This window comes from Balearica regulorum, chromosome 13, assembly GCF_011004875.1.
Source record: "Balearica regulorum gibbericeps isolate bBalReg1 chromosome 13, bBalReg1.pri, whole genome shotgun sequence".
Lineage (NCBI taxonomy): Eukaryota > Metazoa > Chordata > Aves > Gruiformes > Gruidae > Balearica > Balearica regulorum.
In genome coordinates, this window is record NC_046196.1 from 21,254,898 (window position 1) to 21,282,795 (window position 27,898).

Below are 27,898 nucleotides of genomic sequence, written 5' to 3' on the forward strand. Positions count from 1 at the left end.
ACCCCACTTTTCCCCCCACCTTTAAGTAGCCAAAGATGTTGATTGATTGGAAAGTGATTTTCAAACAGGCCAATCAAAGGGTGAAGAGGCATTGCAGACATGTATATAAATCCTCCATCCACACATAAAGTCTTTCTCATCAGGTAAAACTTCTTTCTGATGAAGCAGCTAATGAGTATCTTTATGTTATACTGTTTATCTGAGGTAAATATGGCAATCTTAGATGTAAAAATACTTTTTTTTTTTTTTGAGGGATTTAAGGACGGAATTCTGTATTTATATTTGTAGGTAGTATAGGGCTTTCTCTGTTCTTAATGTTCTTTCTTCTTTGTAGTCCTATTCCTTTAATTTAAAAAACAAGTAAGAGGGGAGAAGGAAGGTTGTCTCTTTATAGATTTATGTCTTTAGTTCCAACTTTAATGTGTAAGCTCTCTAATGTAGACAGAGCAGGAGAAAAGATAATTTACTTATACATCATTATTACATTTTTAAGATGGATATGCTAAGCTTTTTTTACCAATTATCTAGCTTCTAGCAAAACTTTCCCTAGTTATATTAGTTCTAGAATCCCTTGTACTCATAATACTGAATTTATGTGCTAAAACTAATTCTGGCTTAGGGCTGGATAGCACTTCACCAAGGAGAAATATGTGAGAGTGCAAAAGCTAATGACAGCAAACTTGGTATTAAAGTGAAAGGATTTCTGCTAACTCATGCTACATTGCTGGTGGTTTGCTCCCAAACAGGCTGGCAAGTGCCTTGTTCCTTAACCTGCACATAGCAAAATCCCAGCAATATTTAAAACCTCAAGAGCAGCTTGGACTCTCTGTCTGCTGTAGTAATTAATTTGGTTTTTACTTTTTTGCTTCTACTTGCAGGTTAGATGTTGTTTTGCTGTCTAGAAAGTGTATGTGTGTTTCCAGGGATGCTGCAAATGTGTGCTCTGTTCTGCTTGTTATTGTTCAGTTAATATTTCAAGGTTCTTGCCTCCTGCTAACCCAGGCTGGGTGTAACTGGTCTCCTGGGGATTTAGAAAGGGCAGCAAAGCAGGTTACTGTGTGCAAGAGTTGTCTTAAGTATCTGTTTGTGGGTTACAGGGGCCAAAGTGAGATCTTGAGGAGTGTTGCTGCTGTCTCCGGAGATGGAGGCTGGCCTCAGTGTGTGCTGAGATGTGGCATCTGCGGGGCTGGGAGATAAACCTGGCTCTGGCTCTGCTCCTCGGTCAGCTACATCTGGCTCTGTGGGGCAGGTGTCCCAAGTCTTTTAAGCAGAGAGATGCAGGGCGCTGAGCCCCAGCCCTTCCTCTCTGAAAGGTTGCTAGCAGATCGGAACACTTCCTTCCTGGTTTTTCTCTGAACAACCTGTAAGTATTACCGTGTGGTAAATGCTAGTTGAATAACTTCTGTAAATGTTTCTTACTTCTTTTGGGCTGCACTATTGCTGGGAGGTGGCTCCTCTGCTCCCTCCCTTGCAGCAGCAAGCCAGCTTTTAAATGAGCTGGCTTTTCTGGTGAAAAACAGTCGGATTTTGGGCTCCTGTGAACGGAACAGCCTCGAACGGGTGACCTGCCTCCTGCCCGAGCAGCCTTCGCTTGGGCTTGCGGGGCGTCCTTGCTCCTCAGCCTCTCCAGTAAGCACAGTCATAGGTAGCACTCCAGGCCTCCCCCCACTTAAACCTGCTCCCGTTCCGGATTTAATTAAATAAACAAGTAGAAACCCCCCTTGCCCGGGGGGAGGTGCTTGCGGCGCCCCGCTGAGCAGAGCGCAGGGCGGTGGCGAGCGGCCGGGGCGAGGCTGCGGGGCAGGGCCGCGGAGCGAGGGGGCTGGGCCTGCCTCCCTTGCCGCCGCAGCCCGCCGGGTAAGAGCGGGGCTTCCACTAGGCCGCGCGGCAACCGCGGCCTCGCGTAGCGAGCGGGCGGCGCGGGGAGACGCCTCGACCGGGCGCGGCTCTACGAGGGGCCGGGGCGGAGGGAGGCGGCCGGGCCGCGCTGTGTGTTTTGCATGGGGCGGGTTGTACCGCGGCGGACGGGAAGGGGAGACTGGGTTTCCCCGGGACGCCGCGGCCCTGTGAGCCCCCAGCGTGTGCCGGGGCTGGCTGCTGGGTAGGGCCGGTGCTAGAGGGAGCGGGTGTGCGGGGCCCGGGTCTTCCTCCGGCACCGGGATGTGTGGGGAGGAGTCCGGAGCCTTTAAGCAGATTTGGTTGGAGTCCAGGCCAATAGAGGCTGGAAATAGTTATAAAGAAGAAAGACCAGATGAATGCCTGCCTGTTTCCTTGACGTGCTTGGGAGGATGGCTTGTGCAGGGGGTTGCTGGTGTGAGCTGTAATTAAAAGGCCATGCTCAGAGTTGGTGTTTAAAAATGAAGTACAACTAGTTTGGGACAGTGCTGTCCTGTGTTTCCCTTCTCCTTGGCACCTGTAGTGAGAAGCAACTAGATTATAGCCAAAATATATCTGCAGGAACAAAGTGAAACTAAATATGCTTATTGAAAGGCAGTCGAATGGGGGAAAACAGGGATGAAACTTCACCCATGTGTGTTTTTAATGAACCACGGGCTTCTCCTCAGTGAGCTGATGGTGAGGAGATGGCCCTGGGGCTGTGGCCTGAGATGCTGCGTGGCTTCAGGGGGAAGCATATTGTGTTTAGGTTAGCCCTTCTTTGTCCTGTTTGCTTCCAAAGTTTTTCAACCCTTTCAGTGTTAATCTGATGGTTTTTTTCCCCACTAAACTGTTTTGTAACACTTAAGATCATCGCATTTTGCATCTGAGGGAATGGGATGGTTCGGGGGATGATTAAAATGATATGCTTGGGGATTTCCTGTCTCTTGTGGTAATTTTGATTAAATTATTTTGCTTAAATGAGCATCTTACTTTTGAATAGATTACTGGCTGGCCGACTTCTGGTTAGCAAGCCTAACTTCTGCCTCGTGTGCTTTGTGCTGTGCGCTGGAGCAGATGGCAGCAGACTTGTTAGCGTTGTGCGGTGTATGCTCGTGTTAGTCTGCCTTTATCCGCTCAGAGCACAATGCTTTGCACTGTTTTCTTCTTTAACATCAAGCATGAGTTAGCATTGACCACAGATGCAAGAAAGTCTCTTCTCACTTTGGATTTATCACTTTTTTTTTTCAGTAGGGAAACTAGGCATAAGTATTTGCAGTGGCCTGGCAGAGAGCTGTAACACGGAGCACAGAAAAGGGGTTTTGCTTGATGCAGGGACTCTCCCAGCATTGTGGTGGGGTTGCTGGAAGAGGTGTGAGGGTTAGCTGTTGTAAGGCAGGAGAGAATAGGAACAACAACTGTGTTCCCTCAAAGCTGCCTTTGCTTGTGCCTCCCTGCTCTGTACTTTCAGGGAAATGAATAAATACTGCTGTAATCAGATGAAAAGATTTCTGAGTCACTTGGTTAATTTGTATAGCTTGTGGTATCGTCTCTTTTGTGACTGAGAGATACTTAATTTAAGTGTTTAGATCTATATAGTGAGCAGAGTATTCAGAGGTCAGCGAAGAGCTGAAGCAGTGGCCAACTCTTCTTCACTTGCTATGTAAATAGAGTGAAGGGTGATTGAACCTGTGAACCTCCTGATTTCCAAGTAGCATTATTCAGGATAGCCCTCCATTATTTTCCTCATTTTTGCATGATTCTGTGAAGCATTTCTCTCATTCTGGAATACAAAGGTTAAGGGGGAGAAACTTTTATTAAAAAAAGCTTTGCCTATTTATATATAGGTATGATGGAAGTGACGTTGTTTCTTCCTCCCTGCTGTCCTCCAGGTTGTGAATCAATCCAAGAATGAACAAATGTAAGAAGCCTTACGTTGACCAGACTACAAACCTTGAAAAGTTCAGTCCTGAAATTATTTCTGAAATTGAGAAGCTTTTTGCAAAGAAGTTTACTTACACTAAGCCAGTAAATAATGAATGGCAGCTACCAGATCCCAGCGATGCTTTTATGTGCGATCACAAGGAATTCAACTCGCTCCTGGCTCTGAAGGACTCGATGAATGAAGTGAAGAATCAGCTGAGTGATAAGAACCTGAATGAATGGCATCAGCACACCTCGTTTACCAATAAAGCTGGGAAAATAATTCCTCATGTGAAGAAATCTCTGAATGCTGAGCTCTGTACCCAGGCGTGGTGCAAGTTTCACGAGATCCTATGCAGTTTTCCTCTTCTCCCTGAAGAAGCTCTTCAGGATGGAGAGCTGAATTCTGTCCACCTCTGTGAAGCACCCGGAGCTTTTATAGCCAGTCTCAATCACTACTTGAAATCCCACCATGTCCCTTGCGACTGGAATTGGGTAGCTAATACTCTAAACCCGTATCACGAAGCAAATGACACCCTTATGATGATCATGGATGACCGTCTTATAGCAAATACGTTGCCGTGGTGGTACTTTGGTCCGGATAACACCGGTGATGTGATGACATTGAAACATCTAACAGGACTTCAGAACTTTGTAAGTAATATGAGCACCATTCACCTGGTAACTGCTGATGGCAGCTTTGATTGCCAGGGGAATCCAGGTGAACAGGAGGCTCTTGTCTCACCCCTTCATTACTGTGAAACAGTCACTGCTTTAATGATCCTGGGCGCTGGAGGATCCTTTGTTTTGAAGATGTTCACACTGTTTGAACACTGTTCTACCAACCTGCTCTTTCTGCTAAACTGCTCTTTTGAGGAGGTCCATGTCTTTAAGCCAGCCACTAGCAAAGCTGGAAACTCGGAAGCCTATGTGATTTGTCTTCGTTATATGGGCAGGGAAAGCATTCATCTGCTGCTTTCGAAGATGATACAGAACTTTGGAACAGAAATGGTCAAAAAAGCACTTTTCCCCCAGCATACGCTACCAGAATCTTTTCTTAAAATACATGAAGAATGTTGCATCTTCTTCCACAAGTGCCAGGTAGAGACTATCTCTGAGAACATCCACCTCTTTGAGCACATGGAAGAAGCAGAGCAGATGAAACTGAACAAGTTAAGAGACTGCGCAGTAGAGTTCTACATGCAAAGACTTCATATGAAACCCATTGCCAGAAATAACTGGCTTGTCAAGAAATCTCAGACTGGTTGCAGCATGAATGCGAAGTGGTTTGGGCAAAGAAACAAATATTTTAGTACATATAATGAAAGGAAGATGCTGGAAACCCTTACGTGGAATGATAAAGTGGCAAAGGGCTATTTTAATCACTGGGCTGAAGAACATAGCTTAAATAATGTTGGTAAAATGTGCATCTTGGAAGGATCGGCTTCTAATGTCGAGTGTAGCTTGTGGTACATTTTGGAAGGAAAAAGACTACCAGTGGTAAAATGTTCTCCGTTTTGTGATGGTCAAGTCTTGGAAAATCTTAACGAAGCTATGAATGAATTGGTGAGGGGGAGGCTGAAAAGCAGGCACGTGCTGCAGACTTGTCACTCGTGTGAAGTTCTTCCTGGGGAACTGATTCTGGCAGAAGTGTCTGATCTTTCCAGGTGCCATCAGGAAGTCCTCAATGAAAGGTGCAGTGCCCAATTCAAGTGCCTCGTGGTGGACTTTCCATCCCTCTGTGATACTGAAAGCCAGCCCAATATGGAAATAAAGCTCCTGAACTCGGCCACACTGCTGACTTTCAGCTTCTCTTTGCTTTATGATGGAGAACCAAAGTACCAGCAGCAGCTTTTGGAGTGCGTTCTGCATTTGCTGAATGAGCTTACAGTGGGAGATGCATTGATTTTGCCTATTCTCTCTTGTTTTACACGCTTCACAGCCGGCCTGGTCTTTATACTGCACTGCTGTTTCAGATGCATCACGTTCTCTTGTCCTACCTCCCACGAGCCTCTAAGGACTAGTGCCGCTTTGCTGTGTGTTGGTTACCGAGGCCTCCCAAATCCAATTGTTGAATATCTGCAGCATCTGAATAACCTAATGAGCTCTTTACTAGACACGGACTCTCCCCAGCAGGTTTTGCAGTTTGTGCCTATGGAGGTTCTCCTCCAAGGCAAGCTGTTGGAGTTTTTATGGGATTTAAACACAGCCATTGCAAAGAGACAACTACATTTGATTGTGCAAGCTAAGCAGCAGCAAATGACTAGCAATGTTTCACTTTAATTCTAGAATTGAGCAAGTTGCTGCTGCTAGACCTTGTTCCACAGGCAGGTAGAAGGTGTTAAAAACATTGTGAATGTGAAGGTAACGTTGCTGTAAAACCTCGGTGTGACATTAAGTGTCACAGAGGATGTTTTGAGCTATCGATCACACTTGTACCATATTGGCCTGTCCTACAGAAACCTGAGGCTTAATCTCAGGCATGGGGGACTTGGGAGGGATGATGATGGAAGTGGAGAAATTGTTTCTCCTCTCACAGCTCTCCCTGAGCAAATTTGTGTCACCTGGGTCAGAACTTGCAGCCTTCACGATGAGAGGCGGTGTGGTGCTTTATAACTGCTGCATCAGGCCAGACGATGGGGGACCCAGTTGTGTGACGTTAGCTCTCTTCTGCAGAGTTTCGACCCAGCCCTGTCCTTTTCCAGGGTTTGTAGAAGCAGAAACGTGAGGCTAGAATGCCCAGCAGCCTGCAAGCCTGATGTAAGACTTGGGGATAAGTGTCTTGGGAGCAGACAGCTGCCCTGCAAAGGCTGGGTTAAAAATGATCGCCTGTCAGTGGTGGCAGAGGTGTCCAGGCAAAGATGCTCTTTGGTTTTAATTTTGTTTATGCGAAGAGGAGCAGGCTGTATGGTTCTTGACAGGCTGTTTTATGGCTTTGTCTCCCCATCAATGATTGAGCTGTTAAAATGTTATTTTTATGTGGTTTATGGATCCTCCTTAAAATAATTTGAGACTCCTGAGTATGAAGACTTGCATCTGTCTATGGCAGCAGCTATTAATGAGGAGCCATACATGTTTTTTCAGGCTAAAAATGTGATATACAGCTTTGTGTATCAAGGAATGCTTTGGGTACGACTGCAGGAGCATTCAACTGAAGAAATATGTGATAGCTTTGGGAAAGTATGATTAAGATTTTAGTTGGTTCCCCTTAAGGATAGAAATGATGAAATTGGTAACTGACTGTTCCTTTAAGGGAGTCAAATTTTATTTTCCATATTGCTCCTTTGAGACCTAAATTTTGAGGCCTAACTTGTGTCTATTAACATTTAGTTTTAAGTTTGTAGTTTACGTGGGGAAAAAAAACCCACTTGCTTAGAGGGAGAAATGATGTTTAAAGGAAAAATGGCTTTGCTGTTGATATATGCAAGATCTCGTAGAAAAAAAAAGTCAAAAGAATGGAGTTAGTAAGAAGGAAAATAGAGTCTCCTGATGAATTACCAGTCACCTTCTGGAAGCACTTCTAATTATATAATGTGGGAGCTTGAAGGATAATTGATTACTGGTGAGGATTAAAAGCACTGCTGAAAAACTGTTGTCTGGAGGTGCTGCACATTTAATAGGCTTTCTTGCCATGTTGATCGGAGCAGAGTTGAATGTGTTTAACAGTTCATTTTTTTTATTTAAGAATTTGATATATGAATGATTTGATGGCTCAGGTCTGACTAATTCATAACATTTTCTGAAAATCTTGCTTTTTAGTTGCATGTAAATAGCAGCTGCCTAACAAAAGCTTCTGGGATTGGTCATTGTCAGTTTTAATTTATTGAAATGAACTTGGTCTTTTTGCTGTGAGCTGAGTCATGGTTCCTCTCTCAGACCAGGAAGGGAACAGAGGCTCCAGACTGGAGTAATAGCTTCTCCTGTAAATGGTTTTTGAACCTGTAAACTCAAGAGTGCAAGCAGGGCCACGGATGAATTTCAGTGAGGAATAAAAAAGAAATAGTGAAAAGCAGAATAAAAAAAGGAGGAAGAAATATTGTAGAAGAATGGATGATGAGACAGTATCAAAGATCACCTGTAAAAGTTGTCTTTATTCAAAACAAAAAGCAGGATAAAGGGGTTGTCCACCAAAGATGCCTCTATGGCTCTGCCACTGTTTCCGAGGTGATTAATGAAGATGTCTTGTAAATTAGGGGTAAATGAGATTTCAAGTGTGTGGGTGTGCTTACACTGTGATATTCTGCTGTGGAGGCATGAGTAGCTAGAAGCATCTCATCTAGTAGACACTTAAATAACTTGGTTTTTTCTTACTAACATTACTTTAATATTGTGAAATTATTATTTTATAGGTAAAGTAAAATCTTGAGGTGACCGACAGGCTGTGAGAGAAAGCACGTTTATTTTTTCAAGCTTTCCTTGGTCTGTTCTGTCCCTCTGACAAACTATGCAGACTTACTTGAGATTCCTCGTATCCCACTGTTCCCCATATCATCAGTCTCCATTTTTTAATTTATTTTTAGGAAAAAAAATATTTAGATGGTCACAAAGCTTTGGGGGAGTTAGGACTGCGTACATCAAGATACACTGGACTCAGCTAGTGGGGAAAAAAAATCCATCTGTGTGGAATTACCCCCAAAAAAATGTGTGCAAGCCATGTCTCTAAACCAAAGGAAATACAGTGTCCTGTGGATCCCGATGCCCAATTTTCTCTGGTAATTTTTTGTTGGCAGACATGGGGAGATGACGAGAAATGCTTTGATGACAGCTGCTGCTTTGGTTGAAAAGAAAGGATGTGTTTTGGAGAGTCTTTTTTTATTATTGTTGTTTTAATGGCAGGAGTTTCAAAGTTAGGGATGACACTTGTCCTTTTAATTGTGAGAATCCTGCCTTGTCCTAGCTGTCTTTAGACCAAAGATTTCTTTGAGAGAAGTGACACTTAATTTCTGTTGTGACTTTTGGAATATGTAAGAATGCATGAGAAGAAGGGATTAACCTTTGTGGAGAGGGTCTGATGACTCCTGCCTTCACTGAGGCTGTCAGGTTTTGGCCAATTTGATTTGATTTTGGGTGACACCTGATGCAGTGTCTCAGTATCCTGGCTGATTTAAAGTTGGGGGTTTTTACCTGTTTGAAGATGAACTGGGTATTGGTTTTCATAATTAGGAGGTTTACACAGAGGAAAATAGAGGGGGTGGAGAGAATAAGTTGATTATGATGTGATCAAGATTGATGCCAACTTGGGGTGAATTTAGATTTGCAGCTCTGCTGTTGCAGGTTTCCAGTGAAGAGCTGATACCCAGGCCCAATGATTGGCTACAACCTATGTTATTTTTCTGAAACTCTTTGCATCTTTTGTTTTAAGCCAGCATCACTTTTTGACATCAGTTGCATGAGGGTTGAATGAATTAGGTACTCCACTAAGTGAAAAATGCTGATTTTTTTTTTTAGGTTGAGTTCCATTAAAGTTAAGAGTCTTGCTACTTATTTTTACTTATTTTGTATTGTATTTATTATATTCATTTGGATGTGCACAGATTGTATGTGTTCTTGCCACTGGCTTTCCAATTTAATTTCTGCAAAGCATAATGAGATTTATAGTATGAAATCCAGTAGTCTATTAAAATGGTACTAATTGGTGTCTATTCATCTTATTTTAAGCTGGATCTATCAAATTACTAGTTGTAAAAGTAGAATATGTAGCAGAATTGTATTCTATTAGAAAAACAACTTGGGACTTAACGGGAAGAGATTAATGCTGCCTATGAAGAAAGTAGGAGAAAAGAAAAACACACTTTGATTTCTGGCCCGTGAGCTGGGCGCTTTAGGATGTGGAATAGCAGAATAATTGAATCCTTAATTTGCTGGAAGTAAGGGTTGATCACTAAGCTGAAGCCTCAGAGCCTTATAGCTTCCTGCTACCATTGCTAAAAAGTGTCTTTTGACATCACTTTAATTTCTGGTTAATTTTCAGCATGTTTTTAGTAGTGAAGTGGGGGAGATCCTGTGTAACTTACTGTTTTGGGGGGTATAAAATGGGTTTGTTTTTCAGTATTTGTCCCTGTGTCCCACTTTCCAACCTCAGCCTCTAAATTTCAGCTTGTAGCCTTTGAATATCAGTCCCTTATTTTTTTAGCACTTTAGTGAGTGAAGACTGTGATAAAAATTTCCTTGCCAAAGTCTCTAATGGTTTTTCCATCTCCTTGGTGCAACTATTTTTGTGAATGCCATGCCGATATCCTTAGTTCCAGTTCTTTGGGCACTTCTGTCACTTGACAGAAGGATCAAATGGAGCTGTTTATGCCAGAAATGCTCTTGACCCATGGCTGTTCATGCAGCTGATGGGATTTGCTAGTCTTTCCTTGCTAAAAATTCTTAAAAAAAAAAGGCTTTGAGGTGTAATCACCTGAACATACAGTTGACCAGTTGCGTGCTGCCTTTCTTGTATGCACAGGTACGTTCGTGTTTGCACGTGTGGAAACCCTCAGGATTGTACAGCCATGAAACTTTTGCTTTGTAACTAATGCATGTGTGCTTTTGTTCGGAAGGATGTATGTATTTTTCTAAGTAGATGAAGGGATGTGTGTGGCTCTTTCGTATTTTTACTTGGTCTGGAAATGAGTGTTAAAAGGCCTTTTTTCTTTTTGAAAGGAAAATAAATGTTATTTGGAGAAAATAAAGTATTTTATGTTAGGTTTTAAATGTTTCTATTTGTGTTTCTTTACCAAACATGGAACAAAACAGTGAAGCACAGCAAGGAGAAGTCTGGAGAGGTTTAATGTTTCATTTTTTTGAGCCATGGTTCCCTCACCTTGCCTTTTGGATCTGTCCTCAATGAGTGAAGGATACAGGGGCATTGGAGCAGCCCGTTCAGCGGGGCTGATGTTTGGTGCTCACTTCCTTTTAACTGTCTTTACCTTCGCAGTTCACCGGTTCAAAGAGAGACTTCAGTTGCGGACGTGGTCAAAGCAGTGTGCAGGAGGCCTGCACGCAGGGCCCTTGGCCTTGTCACCGAGCTTTATAATCTCTGTCCCCTTCTGCGGTTGCTGTAACCTGCTTTAACAGCAAGGACTTAGTCTTAAGGATCTTCAGTTTCTCCTGGCTTTGGCAGACACTCTGGTAGGACGAGGCTATAATACACTACTTTCCTCTGCAGAGTCTCTTATTAATCCTTATCCAAATGTTTTCATTCTAAGCGCTTGCCTTCACTGAATGGTATTATTAAGAAAAAGCTGTGTGCCTTATTCCTCAGGGCTGGCTCCGCCGTACTGACAAGGGTTCCAACTGATCGTCTCTGGCTTGCCTCTCCGATTTGTCTTGAGACTGCTTGCTAACTAATTTTGATTGCAATTATTAATGCTAATAGGTTTTTTCATTGCCTTTCTGCTTTGGAAGTGAAGGAGAACTCCAGATTAGGGAGCTGGGGAAGACCCTTCTGTGTCCTAAAGGTACGAGATGACACCAGAAATGTGTATTGTTCCAATACCTTTATTTCCTTACAGCTAGTAGGTATTTGCTGGGGAAGTCTTTAAACTAAAGTTTAAAGATGTGCTGAAATGCAGGACAGCGTTGTCTCACTCTATTTCAGTGAAGCTCTAGATGGTAAGCATTGGCTGTTAATGGCAAAATGTACTTCAGGGGACGTGAGGACTTTGGAAGTGAATGGTCTTTGGAATGGGGGCTGGGTTGGAAGAGCCTGTTAGATGGATTGTCAGGTTGATTTTGGTGGAAATACTGTTTGACTTTTGGTTTTACTGAATTGCAGAGAAATGTAAATGCTCAACTTAGAACTGTTTTGAGTCTGAATACAAGAAATACTTGCATTCCCAATATAACAGTAAAAAAACCAGTGCCTAAAACCAGATGAAATGGCAGATTAGAAAGTAAAGGGGAAATGTCGATGTCTTCATTTTGCTATTACAGCCCTTAAACTGTATATGTGACTTCAGTCCTTAAAGTCAATTTATACACTATGTTGATTATACATCTTATTTGAATTTTGACAGATCTTCATGTGCTAGCATGCTTGCCAGTTTTTGAGTTTAAATAGTTGATGCTTGAAAGCTAAGCAAACCCAATGAACACAGAAAATCGGTGCTTTCCCTGGCTGAACAAATATTTAGCAAATTCATTTACTGCGTTGTGTCAAGTCCTCGGTGTCCCCCAGCGAGACTGGGGAGATGCAATTTTACCTGTAACACAACTCATATTCGAAGTAGTGCACCACAGTTAGTGGCCCTTTTTATTAGAACAACATTTTTCCTCTATAGGAAGCTTGAACACATCTATTAAAGTGCATCTTCATGGTGCTTTACTAAATGAGGATGACTGCTGCGAGTTAAAGAATTGATTTATCTAAAACGGGGGATAGGGGGGAGAAGTGGCTGTCACTTGTTGGTAAATTGATTTGTCTAAATTGGGGGATAGCAGGGAGAAATGAATCAATATTCAAACCTTATTTGCTGCTGAAGCCAGAGATCATTATCTGTATAGCTGAGAGATGAATGGATGAATGCTGCCTGATATAAATGAAAGCTCATGTGGAGGTACCCTGAGGTCCTAACCTGTCAGGCACCTGTGCCTCAAAACAATGACCCTGTAGCCAGTCAGTAATGAAACCTCAATTAGACTAAGGAATGAAGGGACTGTGGTGGTGAAGTGCCTTAATTTAAGTCTCTAGAGAGTTAAAGTGATTAAGTACTTGCTTTATAATCAGTTGACTGCCCCGGGTTGGTGACAGAGCACAACTCTGCTGTTGAGTTGAAATGTAATGAAATCTGTCTTGAGGTCACAATTAAACTCAGCTTCAAGGTGGCTGCTGAATAGCTACGTGTTCCTTCACATAATTCTGCTCTGACGGGTGTGTGTTGGGCGGAAGAACACGGGTCTGGGGCAGGACTGCTGCTGGGGACATCTAAATCCTGGGAGCATCTGAGCTGCTGTGTTCCCTGACCTTCATTACTGCAGCAATGCTGATAAAGGTACCCAGCTATGTAGCTTGAGTAAACCACACCGCACGCTGCGTAGGCAGCATAGAGACCTCTGCATGAACGGATCAGCAGCACAGGATGTGTTTGGGATTAGTCTGCCTAGGACTGGGATGGCTGTGGGATTCCTGGCTGGTAGGAACGGTGATGTTCAGCAGCGGAGGCTTGCTGTCGCACCTGAAAAACACGTAGCAGCCGTGCATCTCTTAAAATTGGTATTGTTAGCACAGGCTGAAAGGGACCTGGATCCTGCTGGTGTATTGGGAGTGAGAGGAGAGCTAGGTCAAAAACTTGCCCCCCCTGTTCTGCGGGAGTGCTGGAGGGGCTAGTCCTCAACTTGAGTGAGCTCGCACTTTGTGTGGAACTCCCAGAGTAGGCTGGGTGTTTAATAACTGTCAGTACTAGTACTGTGGCCTTAACTATAAATCACAAAGTAATTGATTTCAGGGTGCTAATGAAATTTAGATTTATAGAGAAGTACAGTTATGCCTAAGATACATGGTTAATAGCACTGGCACGGAATAAAACCTAAACTGGCTTTGTTTCCATTATGAAACAGGGTAGTATAAGCCCATAAATTTATATTCATATAAGTGGTTTCGCTCTTTAATTATGTGACTAGTTTTGTGAAAGTTCTGTACTTAAATACGTTTTTCAGACTTGGAAACGTGTTCAAAGCTCTGGATATTGTCCAGCTTTCAGGTCCCACACCTTCCATATGGATTGAGCATCACTGCTCTGAGAAAATGGATACCAGATCCTAACTGTACTTGATCAAACCTCTGGGAGGGAGTTTGAGAAGGAAGAGGATTAGGCTTAAGTATGAAATTCAATCTGGTTAGTTTCTTGGTGGGTTACAGAAGGGACGGAACATCCACTGCCCCTTAGGCTGGGTGCTGGGACAGTGGGATTTGCTAAAACGAAGCTGGCACAGAAGTTACATGCCTGTTTGGAGTCTGATTCTGATAAAAATTGTGTTTAGCACGTGTAAAGACCTCAAAACAGGTTTGGGTCTAATCATGTGTAGTAGCTGAGAACATACGTAGGTTTCGGTAGCTGACTTTACTCATCATGTCACTCTTCGCAGTTTTGAAGTGACCTGAACTGCTTCCTGAAGGAAACGGTGACAGCAGCAGTCTCAGGAGCATGAGTGGAAGTAATGAAGCAGTAATTAGCAATTAATAAAATGTAGTGAAACTTGTAATTTTAATAACCACTGTACTGGCCTAGAGGTCTGCTGGAGTGAAGTAGTCCCTTGGAAATCTACAAGTCTGGAGCTTCATTATCATAATTTCCTTTAGACACCATCTGCTCTTCGAGCCAACTTGTATATTTATTTTTTCCCCCTGAAGGTAGATGAGGCTTTAAGCATTCCGCTTCACAGCGGAGCTTAAATTGAAGCCAGGATTAAGATAAGGGGGCTGAGATGGCCTTTGTGGTTGATGTATCATGCAGAGACTGGAAGGACAAGGTTCTGTTAACATAGCCAGCAGGGTCTCAGAGGTGTTCAGGTAAAGGGGGAACTGGGAAAAACATGGACAGAACCTCCTCTGTAGTTTGCAGAGGGTTTAGTCTTGTTTCCAGAGGGAGTACAACTTGAGACTGTGCTGCCTGTGTACTCTTTTCTTCCCCTTCCACCTCAAGCCCCGTGTGGAAGACAAGTTCTTACAGATCCCGGGATACTCAAAAGCAAGGATTGCTGACCTGAAGTTACCGCTGGATTACTAACAACAGGCAAACCCTGGAGTCTGAGGCCAACAACTTTCTTCTGAAGAAGAAGAGATGTAGTGATGATGTGCAGTGGCAAAGCTGCTTGCTCCTCGGAGCTGTTGTGTTGCTCTGCTGGTTTATGCCTTGCTGAGCACTGGAAGGTCAGCTCAGGTCAGAAGCCAAACTACATCACTGATCCTTGCTCTCCTAAAAATGAGCCTGAAAAATGGTCAGCTCATGAAAACAAATAGCCAGACAACATCTGCCTTCTCCTCGACCCCCACCGTGTTAATCGTTGATGGCAGGAGCTAAGAGCAAGTCAGAGTCAGGTTAGGCTGAATTATTTTTTGTTTTCAGCTGTAGGAATGCCCTATGGACTTGAACAGACCAAAACACTTTTCAAGCAGCAAAGGTGAGAAAATGGGACATGGGGAATTTTGGAAGACGTAAGTGCAATTTGGGATGTCACTCGCTTCCACTGAAGGGTTGTATTAAGGATTCAATTTTGTCTTGTGTAAATCAGTTTTAATTAATAGAGCAGATGCACCAACAATGCATCTGGAAATGAAATGAAGGAGAAAAGAAAGGAGGCAGCTGGTGCTAGTGGCTGTAAATATTTGCTTTGTGGGAAGTGGAGCTCTGCAGAAACTTCAGAGACTCCATTTCAAATTCAGAAGCCTATTTCTTTTGCCTGTGGAGCTATATGGAGCAGAAGAAATTAGCTAAACCATAATGCTTTGATTCTAGCGCATGTGATGCAAGAAGCATACGGTTTTGGAATAGGGCCAAGACGTGACATCTTGGTTCCTACTGAAATATTAAGGCCTAGCCTCTGTTGGTGCAAGCAACATTAATTTCAGGAGCTGTCTCTATACCAAGAAGCCTTCCCGGGCCTCTGCAGTATGGTCTGGGGTGGTAAGCATGGACAACTCAATATGCTCATTTTTGGCCCGTAAAGCAGGGCAGGGTGCCGTGATGGGCCTTGCTGGCAAACTGCATGGAAGGGTGCGTGGAAGAGGTACATATGTTGAAGAGGTACGTATATCTGAGGAGGTGTGGCAGGTGTGGATTGGGACTCTGATCTTCATGTGAAGCTGAGGGTTTAATTAAAAAAAAAGCAAGGCATGAATTAGGGCTTTGCATGTTTTGGTGGGACCCTGCACAGTTCTGCTGTGTTATTTTTGAGGACTCTGCTTGAACTGCAGAAGAATGGTCTTTCAAATCTTCCTCACTTTTGGCATCGACTTTTCATGAAAGCCCTGCCTATTTGTGTTATGATCAGGAGAGCTTTTTGTTCTTTTTTGTGGTTTTTTTTGGTTAGTGCCTGTAACTGGTAAGAAGAATTTGAAAACAAGCCTAAAAGCACAAAATATGACTGCAATAAATGTAAAAAAAAAAAACCCCAAACAACCCATAACCCAAACAAAAACCCACTTACAAAACAAATTATGACTGGAAAGCAATGATGTCCAACCTCGAAGGAAGATAAGGGTTGATCCAGAGCAGGTATTTTCTGCTTGGTGAAGCAAACAGTGGGGATGGGGAAGTAGGAAAAGTGGTAGTGTGAGTGTTGTTAATCCTCATTGCAACTGAGGATGACAGACTCTTGCTCTGCGGTTTTGTTTGGAATAGTACGTCTGGATGCCTTGCACCCAACTTCGCATGCATGTATGGTCTTGGTTTTTTGTGCCTTGATCCTGAGAATGCTCCACAGCAGAGGGAACACCTCAAAATGGCAGTATAACTCGGAGGTGGGCTGGATCTGGATCAAGGTGAAGCTCCTCTGCCCTTAAAACTTAGGGAAGGAAGTTTGCAGGTGTGAGTAGTGCTGCTGCTGAGGGGATTGGGTTTTCCAGACCTGTGGGGCGGATTATTGCCTTGTCTGTACTGTTTGCATGGTGAAAGCTTGTGTACAGTAATGCTTTGCTATCTGTTGCTTCTATTTCAGAGCTCTCCTGTCAGGTTAGTACCCTATTCTGGTTACTGTTGTCACTGTCCTGCTTTCCTTCATCTTTCATCCTTAATTGACCTTGGTGAGCAGCAGGCATCTGAAGGTGATGATGAACATGTAATGGATGGGAAGAGGCAGCAGGATGACTGGCAGGGAGAGATTTGTCAGGTGGTCAGGCTTGCAGGTGAAGCAGCTGAGGTCTTTCAGATGGTGATCTGTTTGAGGATGGGTCAGACAGGGTCACCAGGACATCAGGAAGTTTAATTTTGTTATAAAGGGATTTTCTGCTCTAAAATTCAGGCAAGTAAGCAGTTATTTCTTGGCATTTTAAAAGCAGCTAGAATCTCCTTTACTGCTTGTGTCACTGCCAGGTGTTGATCTGACAGCTGACAAGCCCAGTGGTCTTCCTTCTGTCTCTCCATCTTCCATGTCACGTGTGCTATCCTTGTGTATTTAGGGGGTGTGCATTTTCGATGCGTCTGCACACATTCCTCTCTATCCCTTGTTTCTTACAGGAAAAATTGAATTTCGAACAGTCGTGCTTTTGGGCCCATGTCCTCAGCAGGTGATGGATCTGCCTGAGACTGTGGTTTGACTGTCTGTTTGGGGAATTATCGCAGAACCAGAGCTTAGGGTTGGGAAGCCAAAATGTTTCAGCAGCAATGAAGAGAGAAGGGTGCAAAGCTTTTAACTACGGGGCTGTACACACTGAGTGTGCATGTACTCAAATGCATGGCTGCGTTGTCCCAAGCTGCAGAAATTATTGTGTAGAGAAGTTCTTGGTTAGTGGAGTAATTCCCTATTGAGGATTTCTGGTAACTAAATGGAAGAGGTGTTATGCTTCTATCTGCCTCTTTTATTCCCTCACTAGTGCCAGGGTTGCTCTGATGGTGTCCTCCTTTCTAGTCTTGGCCTTTTGTCTTGAAGTTGATCTGCTCAGTTTGTGTGCTCCTCAATGGTAAGGTAGTTCATGGCAAAACCCAAATGTCTCCAATTTCATGCTGATAAGAGTTCCTGATTATTCTGGGGCAGGGATTGTCTCTTTTAGGCTATTTCGGTGCTTGTTGCAGTGTCTGTTACCTGGTCAGGACAACCACAGCTCTGGAAATCGATGATACCTTTGGCTTTCCCATCTGTGAGCCCATGTGGGACATCCCATACCATAAACCTGGGATCAGTTTGAACCATGCAGTCCTTGTATGAGGAGTTAGAGGCAGGGCATTAAAAGCAAATGAATCTCACCTGGCTCTGATTTTTCTAACCCAGGAGATCTGTTCCTGGTGTGATCTGGAAGTGAGTTAAGTGTAGGCCACTGATCTGTAGTGAGCTGACTGGAAAGCTTTTGTATAAAAACACACCCCTCCTTGCTGAGAAGAAATGGGAAATCTCTGCTTATTAAGGAATTGTCTGTTAGTACTGTGTTAGTGTGGTATGGACATCTGTTCTGGATGGTCACAGCACAGCTGGTCTTGTGAAAAGTGTGGGATCACCCCTGGATCTGGGCTGCAGCTGCTTTCCAATGGAAAATGGGCGAAGCTGTGTGCTTCTGGCTGAGCTCTGCTCTCCAGGAGAGCTAGAGAAATGGCTATAGCAAGCACCTCTGAAAGGGGTGTGAGCCCGGTGCTGGTCTTGTGGGAGAGCTGTGTCCCCTTGGGTCAGGGGGATGGAGCACAGTCCAGGGGTAAAGCAAGGATTTGGGTGGATGATGGTAGTTTCACATGCTTGGGGCTGCAAAGTGCCTGGGCACGTGGAGCTCTGGAGAAAGGGGGAGATTGGGAACTCCTGGAGTTTGGGACTCAGAGGGGCGATGAAAAATGTGCCTTCGGGATCAGGGGACCGAGTGAGGGGCTATGGCAGGTGGGATGAGGCTGTGTCCGAGGAGGGGATTTGTGTAAACGCACAGCTACCTGGTCTGCAGCCACCAGCTTCCAGTGCCACCATAAATGGTGCAGGGCTTGATCTGTACCTTAACCGACTGTAAAGCATCAGGCAAACCTGTTGTCAGATGCTTAAATGCTGGGGTAACCTTGTTCCATAGGGGAAATGGAATACTTTGGAGGCAATACTGTGACAACAGGAGTGCTGTGAAGCAAGAAGAGGGAGCAATTTGTTGAATTGTGCTGTCAGACATCGCAGACCCTCTCATGTGGCAAAGGGAATTGCTAGAGCACGGGGCAGAGGGCAGGGAAATCTGTGTCCTGGGTGGCTTGTCGGGGAAGATGGATGTTTTGTCAAGGTCTTGACTTGCTGTCTTCCCACTGAGCTTTGGGATGCCAGTCTCCAAGCTGGCTCTATTTAGATGCAACTCTGTTTCAGAGCTGCACTCAAAACCTTGTGGAGAATGTACCCGCGGGGGGGACTGTAATTGCCATGTATTTTGACCATAATGATATGGGGGAAAGAACAGGGGCAGCTGTAAGGGGTAAATGAGATGTTATGTCTGATCTTCTCTTTCCTGGGTGTTAGGTCTGCTGTGGAAGGCAGGAGGAGGGAGTGGGAGCCTGGGTTGGTCTCCTCAGCTGTGCAGGCACTCATTTTTTTTTTTAAAATCTTGGCTTAGTGATGGGATGCTTGTTAGAAAACAGGAATCAAGAAGGGAGACCTGGGCTGAGCTCTTTGCTAGCAGAACTGTGCTGAACTCTGGCCTTGCACCAAAAGGTAATTTCCCTTCCCAGTGCTGGAGCAACTGCTCCCTGCAGAAGGGAAACAATTTGCTCAGTCTTCCTCCCCCAGCCCTTTCCTTTTTTCTTAAGGAAAGAAGGGAAACCCTAATGAAGATGGCATCACTGGTACAAGAGGTGGGTTGTGTGGAGTTATTTTCAAAACTCTTATAAAACCAGAGCAGAAAAAAGGTTAGGGGGACTGAGCTTTTGATTTAGCTTCTGCTGTGGCTCCAACTAGCCCATGAGCAATTGCCCATCCTACCATACATGACTGAGCAGCACAGCCTGCTCTAACACCTGGCAAAGTGAGTGTGTCGCATTGGGAGGGAGTTCATCTTCCCAGTTCACCAGCTGGAAAAGAGATGGTGTCCTGTCCTCACCCTGCCTGTGGAGCTGCGGCAGTCACCTTTGGGAAAGGAGTGGTCTGGATCTATGTCCAGGCAGCAGAATGGGATATTTACTGGGTGACGCAGAGGTAGCTCTAGGGCAAAGCAAAATACTAAGTAATTTTTTTGATGAATGTTAATTTTCATTCTACTTTCACGCTGTCTGAACTGTTTTGTTGAATCCTGACTGTTCTCCCCAACTGTCCATCACCGACTCTCATGTTTTGATGGCTCTTGTCACAAATAGCATGGTGAAAAGATCTTGGTTATTTTCTCTTTCCTTTTTTTCCCCTTTGAGAAGTCTCATTTACTTTTTGCAGCTGTCCTGCCTCTCTTCCCCCTATCATTACTGGGAAGCAATGTGGCAATTAGAGCTGGCCACCCCCGGGAGGAGGTGTGCTCTGCTGGCTTTTAAAGAGTTTGCAGTGCTCTACTTTGTGCTCGTCTCCAAAGCTTTTCTGTTCTCCCTGTGCAATGGATTTTCATGTTATGCCATTCCAAGTTCAGTAATGTCTGGACAGATATAAAAATACCTAGATCATGGATTGGTTTCGTGAAGCCTTGATTCTTTTCATCTCCTTTGGAAGGTATATTGCCCCACATTTTCTCGCTTTCTTCTTGTTTCACAGCCGGCCGCCTTTTCCGGGCTCTGCCTCGTCCCCTGGTCGGACTCTGGAGCTGTTTGTTACTGCAGGCCAAGTGGCTGTTGTGGTCAGAGACAACAGGGGCTGATCTGTAAAGGAAGGAAGGGTTTGTGGTCTAACTCTGATCTTGCTGAAGCTGCTTTCGTTACCTTTTCAGAAAACCAACCTAGGGCTGAATCAGACCTGGAGGCTTGTTAATCCGATGGGCAACCTTAATGCTGTTTCTTTGAGAACTCATAGGAGGTATTGCATTTTGGGTTTTGCATAGGGTGGTACAAAGCAATCCCATGCAGCTGGAAGGCAGAGGCGAGGTTAGTTATTTCAGGGTTTTGAAGGTCTCTACTCCAGTGATAGCTGTCTCGCTGCTGCAGTGGTTGGTTTTATTTTGCTTTGGAAAAACTGAACAAAAATGTTCCTTTTGTTTCCTTTTCCCTGAGGTGGGAGAATTCCTGGAAGTCTCCTGATGGAGTTAAGGAATGTTGTTGTCTTTTCCCTTAAACGAGCTGTGTGCAGCTCCCAGAAAGCCAGTGTTTGGAAGCCTGGGAGCACCGACCTGTCTGAGAGGAGTTCTGACAGCAGGACAGATGCGGCTGCAGGTACTGGAGGGAGATGCTGGATGTCTCGTGGGCTGACCTTTTGTTTTCTGAGAGTGCTGTACTCTGTGTACCAACTGCTAATAAGCTGTTTTCTGTTGGCAGGACTGATGGCCCATCAGCCTGTGTTCTCAGAGATGAGCCCACAGGAGTCCCTTGCTAGGGGCTTCGCCACAGAGATCTTTGTCATATCTTGACAGCGTTTGACATTTCCCAGACAATGCTTAAATCTGCCAATTGATGATATTTAACATTCTTCTCTAAGAGCCTTCCAGCTGTGGTGCCTATAAACTTTAGTTTTCCCTTCAAAGATTTGTTACCAAAAGCTCCTTCATTTTTGTCACTTGCCAAATGTCACCAATGAATCTCTACGCTGGTTGCTTTGGGCTTTTGCGTGTTGCCTTTAATTAGGATGCGTGCTTTTCTGGCCGGGGACTGATGGACAGCGCTCTAGTGGCCAAATCCAGGAGTAAAATAGAGGGTTTACTGTATTACTGCTTGTACTTGAAGGACCAGTCCTTTAGCCTAGGTACCTTTGGATGTGTCTTTTGGGAGGGGGATACCAGGCCTGAAAATCTAGCAGTTTATGCCAGTTTATTAATTGCTCTGTTTCTGTCCTGCTTCTGGCCCCTAATTTGCAGAGACAAATTAAGGCTGCGTAATGCAGAGGTTGAGGGCAGGATTACCTCTTTCTCCAGGACGGGATCTGCTGATTTAACTTGGTGTTTTAAGCAGATGTCACATGCAAGATGGAGCTGAATGAATCCTCCTTCTAGCAAGAGCTGGTGGCCAGGATGGATGAGCAGTTCATTCACAGTCACTTAAACACTGAAGGAAATTAGATTTGTATATTTAAAAGTGCTTTCTTAACCAGTGTATGGCATCTTGGGGTCTCAAGGGTTAAATACCTCTGGCAACTTGGATCAATATATGGGGATTTAAAAGTGCTCTAGATTAAGCAGGCAAATGAGTTAGCTAAATGCAATTGAATTCCCTGGCTGTGAATAATTCAGCCAACCCTGTGCTGAAGACATCTGGGGCTTTTCTGGTGTTCATAGTGGAGGTGTCAGACTTTCTCAAAGATGTGGTTGGTCTCCAAGTTACTGCTTTACTGACCAGAAGGTGGGAGGCACTTTGGAAGTAGCCCCTTTTGATGGAGAGCGGAGACCTCTGCTTTTCTCTCCTGGCCTTCAGACAGTGGCTTTCACAGCGGTCCTGTCCTTCAGCTCAGGTCTGCTTTTTGGCGGTAGCATGCAGCTTTGTTTTCCAAGGCTGAGAGAATAAAGACATTCTCTACTGCAGGTCTGTAGGAGACATACCCCTCTAGCAAGGTACAGGACAACCTTAATATGGAAAGCTGTATTTTTAGACCTCCTGCCCAATTACTTGATGGGAATGCAACATGTAGAGCTCTATCTGGATTGCATCCATGCTGCTGTTATCTTCAGGAGCCCAGTGCTTCCAGCATTGCATCTTCCTCCCCATTCTTCCTCATGTCCTGGGCAGATCTTTGCTTCAGGTTTTGGCCCTGCTGTTTCATGAGCTGTACCCTCCTTGGCTTGGTTATCAAGTGTCAGGACTTCTGGTTTTGCACTATGGACTTGTCACATCCACACATCCGTACTTAGGACTTCTCCACATGTTACAAGTCCCCATTATTTTGCCCTGACTCAGAAAGAAATAAACACCTTCAGTCTTTTAAATTTGGGTGGAAATGAGTGATGGAAAGCAGTTGTGTGCTTTTTATTTTAAGGGGCCAGTGAAAGAATGATCCTTTTGCTCTATTCCCTCAACTAAAATGCTCTGCAGCTGTATGAATAGGCAAGCAGCAGCTCTGGTTTTGCCTTGATTTTTGCAGTGAATGCTTCTTGTATTTAATTTGCTGGGCTGGTATAAACAAGCAAGAAACTTGTGAGTGGTTGAGCTGAGATTTCCAGGCTGCTAATCAGAGGAAAGGCTGTCCCAGCCAAATCGGAGTTGGGCTTCTGATTGTGTTCTGATAGAAAAGATTATTCATCCAGTGGAAAAAAAAAGAGCTGCTGTTTTATTGAGTGTCTCAGCATATATTAGCTGAGCAAATCTTGGCACTCGGTATGTGTTATGGCTTTGCTTTTCTGAGCCTGTGAGAAGGGTTCACTTACAGCTGGCCTGACTCTCGGGAATGTTACCTGCTTTCTGACTTTTTTTTCCCTCATGGGGCCTGGGTGCTTTGGGACCCTTTTCCTTCTTTTCTTTTCATCAGCCCGTGCACCACATGCTCTATCAGGTTGCTTGGGACTCTGTCTTCTCCCATTTTCTGGCTGAAACACTTTGGTTTGTATAAGCAACTGTCTGGATGTCCATCTCTGACTTGCTGTGTTTGTATTCAGCTGATAGACTGGGAAGTGGAACAGATGTCGGCACTTCACAGTTGAACCCCTGCAAGGAGCTCCGGGTGGCTTTGGGAGACCAGAACTCACCATTCCTATAACATAGGTAACTGACTGAGACTGGGACGTGCTCTTTCTGTGTTACTGCTCACCTTGAGTTTTTCCAGGAAAGAGAAGCAGCACAAAGAGATGTAGCACAACATACCAAAAAAAATTAGTCAAACTCTTCCTCCTGAGTTACAAGAGCCAGTTCAGCAAGAATTGCTGACATGCTGACCTTTCTTCTCAGTGGGACAAGTCTGGAAGCCTGAGTCTTCATGATCTTCTTACTGAGAAGGTCCCAGGGCAGACATTAGCACTTTAGAGTACTTATCTACTTGGAGCAGCTATAAGACTGCACCAATTTGTTGCAACTGCCCATATTAAAGTTGAGTGGTACCTGTTCACCTTGTAGTAGCAACAGGGCTGAATTAAGTACCCTTTCAAAAATCATTGTTGCTGTCAGACTTTAGGCTATGGTATATGTGCTCACTGCCTGCATATAGTACTGGCCACAGGGATGACCCTTGTACAACCATCATCTGACTCCAAGGAGCGCAGAGTTGCCAGTCTGGATGGTGGTTAAAGCTTTGCTTAACCCAGTGTGCTGGGTGCCACCAGCTTTTTCAGAGCAAGGTGCAAAGGTTTGCCACGGGAGTACTTTGGATAATCCAGGCCATACCATGTCTCCTGCTGCTAGTTAAAGGTCTAGCAGTTCCTTAAGCTGGTAGTACTTACTATTCTTTTACCAACTGTATGTTGTGCTTAATTTTGAGAGCCTTGGTGGTTCTTTCATCTTAATGATGAAAGAGCTCATCTTCTCTGACAGGTCTGTAACCAGGGGCTTCTCTGCCCCCCGTTCCCTGGCAGAGGAACATGCTGGTGTTTATGGCATGGCCTCGATGACTGGCCGCCTTGGTGCTGTTGGATTGCAAGAGACTGTGAAGAAGAGGTAGGTATCTTACTGCACTTGCAGGACCAAAGATAAAGGCTGCTAAAAAAGTTTGCTTTTATATCTGTGGGATTATCAGTCTGTTGCACATCTTCGGGCACTTGTCTGTGCAAGGCAGATAACCTTAATGCCTTTCTGCTGTATGCTGGCTTTTCTTTTTGGTGTGAAGCAGCTGGCATTTTGGTCTCAGACAATAGTTCAACAGATGGCTGCTTAAAAACAAAACCCATCCTAAACAGTGGAGACTTTCAAGGAGCCAAGGACTTTGAAGGCGTGTGCCGAGGTTAACTTCCAGAGCAAGGGCTGCAGGATCGCAACACACAATCTCTTCAAGGCTGTGCTGTAGTTGGACAAATGTGTGTGTCTGGTAACTTTAAAGGCAGGTAAAGGCTTATGTGACCCAGAGAGGTGGGGAATCTCCATCCTGGGAGATATTTAACGCTGCTGGACGCATCCCTGCACAATCTGATTTAACTTTGAAATTGTCTGTTTTGTGGAGGGGAGGGGTTGGACCAGAGGCATCCAAAAGTCCCTTCCACTTAAATTTTTCCGTGGTTCTGTGCCTGATCCTGCTGATGACCCATGCAGTCTGCTTTGAGGAGCGAAAGGAAGAGAGAAAAAGCATTGTAAAACATGCAGAAATGTAGCAATATTCCTCTCTGCTGCAAACTCTGCCGGGGAGCAGATGTGAGCTGCCTTTTCTCTCCTGAATGAATTTATTTTACTGGAAAGACAACTGCTGTTGCTGTCAGGTTGCCAGATGGACCTGTACATAGACTTGGGGCAAGCAGGAATGTTGAGGGGAGAATTTGGGGAAGGCAGGGAGTCCTTGCTGGCAGCAACCCCTGCTCTGCCAGGGGACCGAGGAGGGCTTTGGGAGGGATGTGCTGGGGAGTTCCTTGTATTGCTTCTCTCTTCAAGAGCAGCTGTTTCAGGCTTACCTGGATTATGACTGTAATGAGAAAGGGTTTCTTGTGGGCATACATCCTCAGGAGAGGTTGTACTTGATATCTGACCTTTGTTTTCATTTCATGCCAGGTGTTTCTAGGCCCTGAAATTTTGCTGTGAGCTCAAATGAACAGTTAAGGAGGACAAGCATAGGATTAGTTCCCAGGGAGACAGGATGTGTGCAAGACTTGTGTGCTCTCGTAGCTTTTGTGGGAGACAAACAAGCTTTGTGGGCTGAGAATAGCAGGGCTGATGATGGGCATTTCTAGTGGGTTATGTGCCTTCGGAGCTCTCTGCAAATGTCAGCCAGTTTGCTGCCCTGCAAATGCTGCTTGCTGGGAAGGAGAAATCCTGCTCTCCCAAATGGATGCTCCTCCCTGACTGCTTTTCAGCTCACTTTGCTAGCGAGACTAAAAAAAAGGGCAGCCCTTATGTGCAAGGGACTGTGGATTGCACACAGATACAGCCCAGCAAGCTTGAAAGCACGGAGGGGCTGGTCTGACATCCCCAGGGTCCCCTCTTGAGTGCAGGGCAGGGGAGGACCAGTGCGTCCAACGAGGCAGAAAAGCTTTCGGAGCCGTGGAGAGGAGCGGAGTTAAGCCCAGGGACTGAAGCTGCTGTTATAAACTCAAATGTCCTGTCTGAAGGGAGGTTTGCTATCAGATCTGCTGCCTGTGCCTGGAGAGGGAGGGCTTGCAAATCAGCGGAGGAGGGAGCTGTGCTCAGTTAGCAGCTGGAGCTTTCCAGAGTCAGCCTGCAAACCTGTCACTGCTTTTGCTCATGGAGAAGTGTTATTCACAAGCTGGCTTCCTGACCAGTCTCACTGCAGGGCTAATTGCCCAGATCTGCTCCACAAGGAGATTCACCAGCTCCCCTTGCAGCCCAGCGATTCCTTGTGAAGGTTTGATGTAGCTAGCTTGGTTAATCCCAGATGTATCTTTAATGAGGTATCACTTGTAAAAAGAGTTCTTGGTGCTGGTGAGACCAGCTAGGAAAAAAACAACCTAGTTTCCAAGCAGGTTTGGAAACCTCTGTTGTAGGAAGATTAAACCGAAGCCATCTTGCTGCACTCGGCCCAGCAAGTTGTGGTGATCCTGACTGGGAGAAATCAGCATCCACATCCTAATTAAAAAGGTGAGAGCAGCAGTGGGGGAGGATTAAGAGAAGGATTCTGCCTTGAGGCTGTGCTAAAGAGAAACTGTGGATACTTGTTTCTCAGTCAGAAGTTCAGCTGATGGATGCTTCTAGAAGGTCATGGTGCCTGGGCATAATTTTACTTGCCCTGTTTTGTTTTTCTTTAGTGATGGAGGATGCTGAAGGCACCAGCTGGATGCTCAGTTCCCTTCCATTTCCTTTGAAGTTTTTAGGTGGGTGACCAAGCAGGAGGCAGGCAGCTGTACCTGACTGCAGATGTTGCTGGGTGTCTAACCCCACAGCCAGCGGGGGGTATCACACCTTGTGTCTTCTATGGGACGAGATCCTGCTTGGAGGTAATTGTCAGAGAACAGCTGATTGATGCATGATGAATTTATACCTTAATTTTCCCATGCAGTATCATCTGCATCGCAGTTCTATCTACAAAGCTGTGATGTCTATTTTCCCCCCTGCCTTTTAGGACTGCTTCAGGCGCATAACTTAAAGAAATGTTGATCTAGCCAGCATGCTGTGAGGATATGGATAAGGTTTGTCAGTAATGCTTTTTGTTCCCATCAAGTTAGTCTGGTAAAAGATACCATTTTCTACTAAGAAAGCTTATTCTATATCTTGCTAAAAACACTGGGCTGCCCAGACATTAGAGGCTAATTACAGGGAGAGGCTAGGTGAGCCTCTCTGTAGTATTGACAGCACTGTGGTGAACGTGAGTAGTTTGCTACCCCTTGTGACTTTGCCTTTACCCAAATGAGTATTGCTGGACTGGTCTCAGAGGTAGGAAAGTTGAGTGCCTGTGAGATCAAACACCTTGCCTGGTCCCTGGCAGAGCTGTAATTAGAGGAGTGCAAATTTGTGACCTTCATGTCATTGTTGGTCCATCTTATGTGCTGCCTCTGGCATGGGAGGGATTTTTTTTTCTGTCTGTAGGAAAGAGGAAAAGATATTAGGTTGATTGAGGAAATGGGGAATGTTTCCTCTGTGGCCTGGTTTTTCCTTTTGGAAGGGAAAGTTGCAGGGCTGTCTCTGGAGCCCGGGGCAATGCTCTGGGGACAGGAATGAAGCAAACACCTTGGAAGGATGGTGGATAGATGTACTTCCTCTTGTGCTCTTAGTTGTAGGACGTCACCTGGGTCTGTTGAGGCTTCCTAGAATGCTTGAATACCTGAACTGTGAGATAGGAGTGTAAGATGCCTGCAGGTCCTGCTGGGGATCCTGGCTCGTGTACTGGGACTTTGCTCCTGGGTTTGCTGGTACCTGGAGACAGAGGCGTGCTGGAAAGGCTTCAGACGTCGTGGCTGTCTCAGCCTGCGCAACACTTCTTGGTTTGCAGGGACAGGAGGGTTCCTAGCCATGCATGGTCCTTGTGTTGTCTTTTCCTGATTGCAGATGAATTTCTTCCTGACAAAAGAAACTCTTATTTACCAATATTTCATGTGCTCCTGCTGTTTATTGCCCACCTGAAATCCTGCTGGCCTTGTTGTCCTTCCAAGAGCAGCCAGTTGTGTTCCTGCCGCAGTGGGGAGAGGGATGGAGTCAGGATGGGGTCAGTGGATGGCAGCTGACAGCTTCTTTTTATGTTTCCATCTGTTCCCTCTCTTCCCTTTTAATGAGATCAGGTGCCTGAGTGCACTGGGAAGACTTTTCAATGTGAGAGGAAGTCACAAATGTGGTACTCGGGTCCTTGCTTTCATCTTTGGCAGAGAGAAGCT

The 27,898-nt window shown here is 44.9% G+C and overlaps 2 protein-coding genes across 5 annotated transcripts in view; both read left to right on the forward strand.

Annotated features, from left to right (window-relative positions):
* The first annotated feature begins 941 nt into the window (after positions 1 to 941).
* CMTR2 (cap methyltransferase 2) lies at positions 942 to 10,497 on the forward strand. 4 transcript variants are annotated; one of them, XM_075765338.1, is made up of 2 exons: positions 942 to 1,363; positions 3,768 to 10,497. In XM_075765338.1, the coding sequence occupies exon 2, from the start codon at positions 3,787 to 3,789 to the stop codon at positions 6,079 to 6,081; it is 2,295 nt and encodes a 764-aa protein (XP_075621453.1). In that variant the 5' UTR covers positions 942 to 1,363; positions 3,768 to 3,786; the 3' UTR covers positions 6,082 to 10,497. The 4 variants fall into 4 exon arrangements, with proteins under 4 accessions (XP_075621453.1, XP_075621455.1, XP_075621452.1 ...); XM_075765340.1 differs by lacking the exon at positions 942 to 1,363 and adding an exon at positions 1,543 to 1,629; XM_075765337.1 differs by lacking the exon at positions 942 to 1,363 and adding an exon at positions 1,706 to 1,857.
* Positions 10,498 to 18,977: 8,480 nt separating this feature from the next.
* The window catches only part of HYDIN (HYDIN axonemal central pair apparatus protein), a 161,651-nt gene continuing 152,730 nt past the window's right edge, over positions 18,978 to 27,898 (forward strand). The window contains exons 1-5 of the mRNA XM_075765790.1: positions 18,978 to 19,581; positions 20,294 to 20,379; positions 20,574 to 20,732; positions 23,099 to 23,204; positions 23,967 to 24,089. The gene's annotated coding sequence lies outside the window, so the exon portion shown is untranslated. The remainder of the gene's footprint in view (positions 19,582 to 20,293; positions 20,380 to 20,573; positions 20,733 to 23,098; positions 23,205 to 23,966; positions 24,090 to 27,898) is intronic.

Bases quoted from the DNA above. Each gene is read 5' to 3' on its own strand.
- CMTR2 (XM_075765338.1), top strand. From the start codon at position 3,787: ATGAACAAATGTAAGAAGCCTTACGTTGACCAGACTACAAACCTTGAA.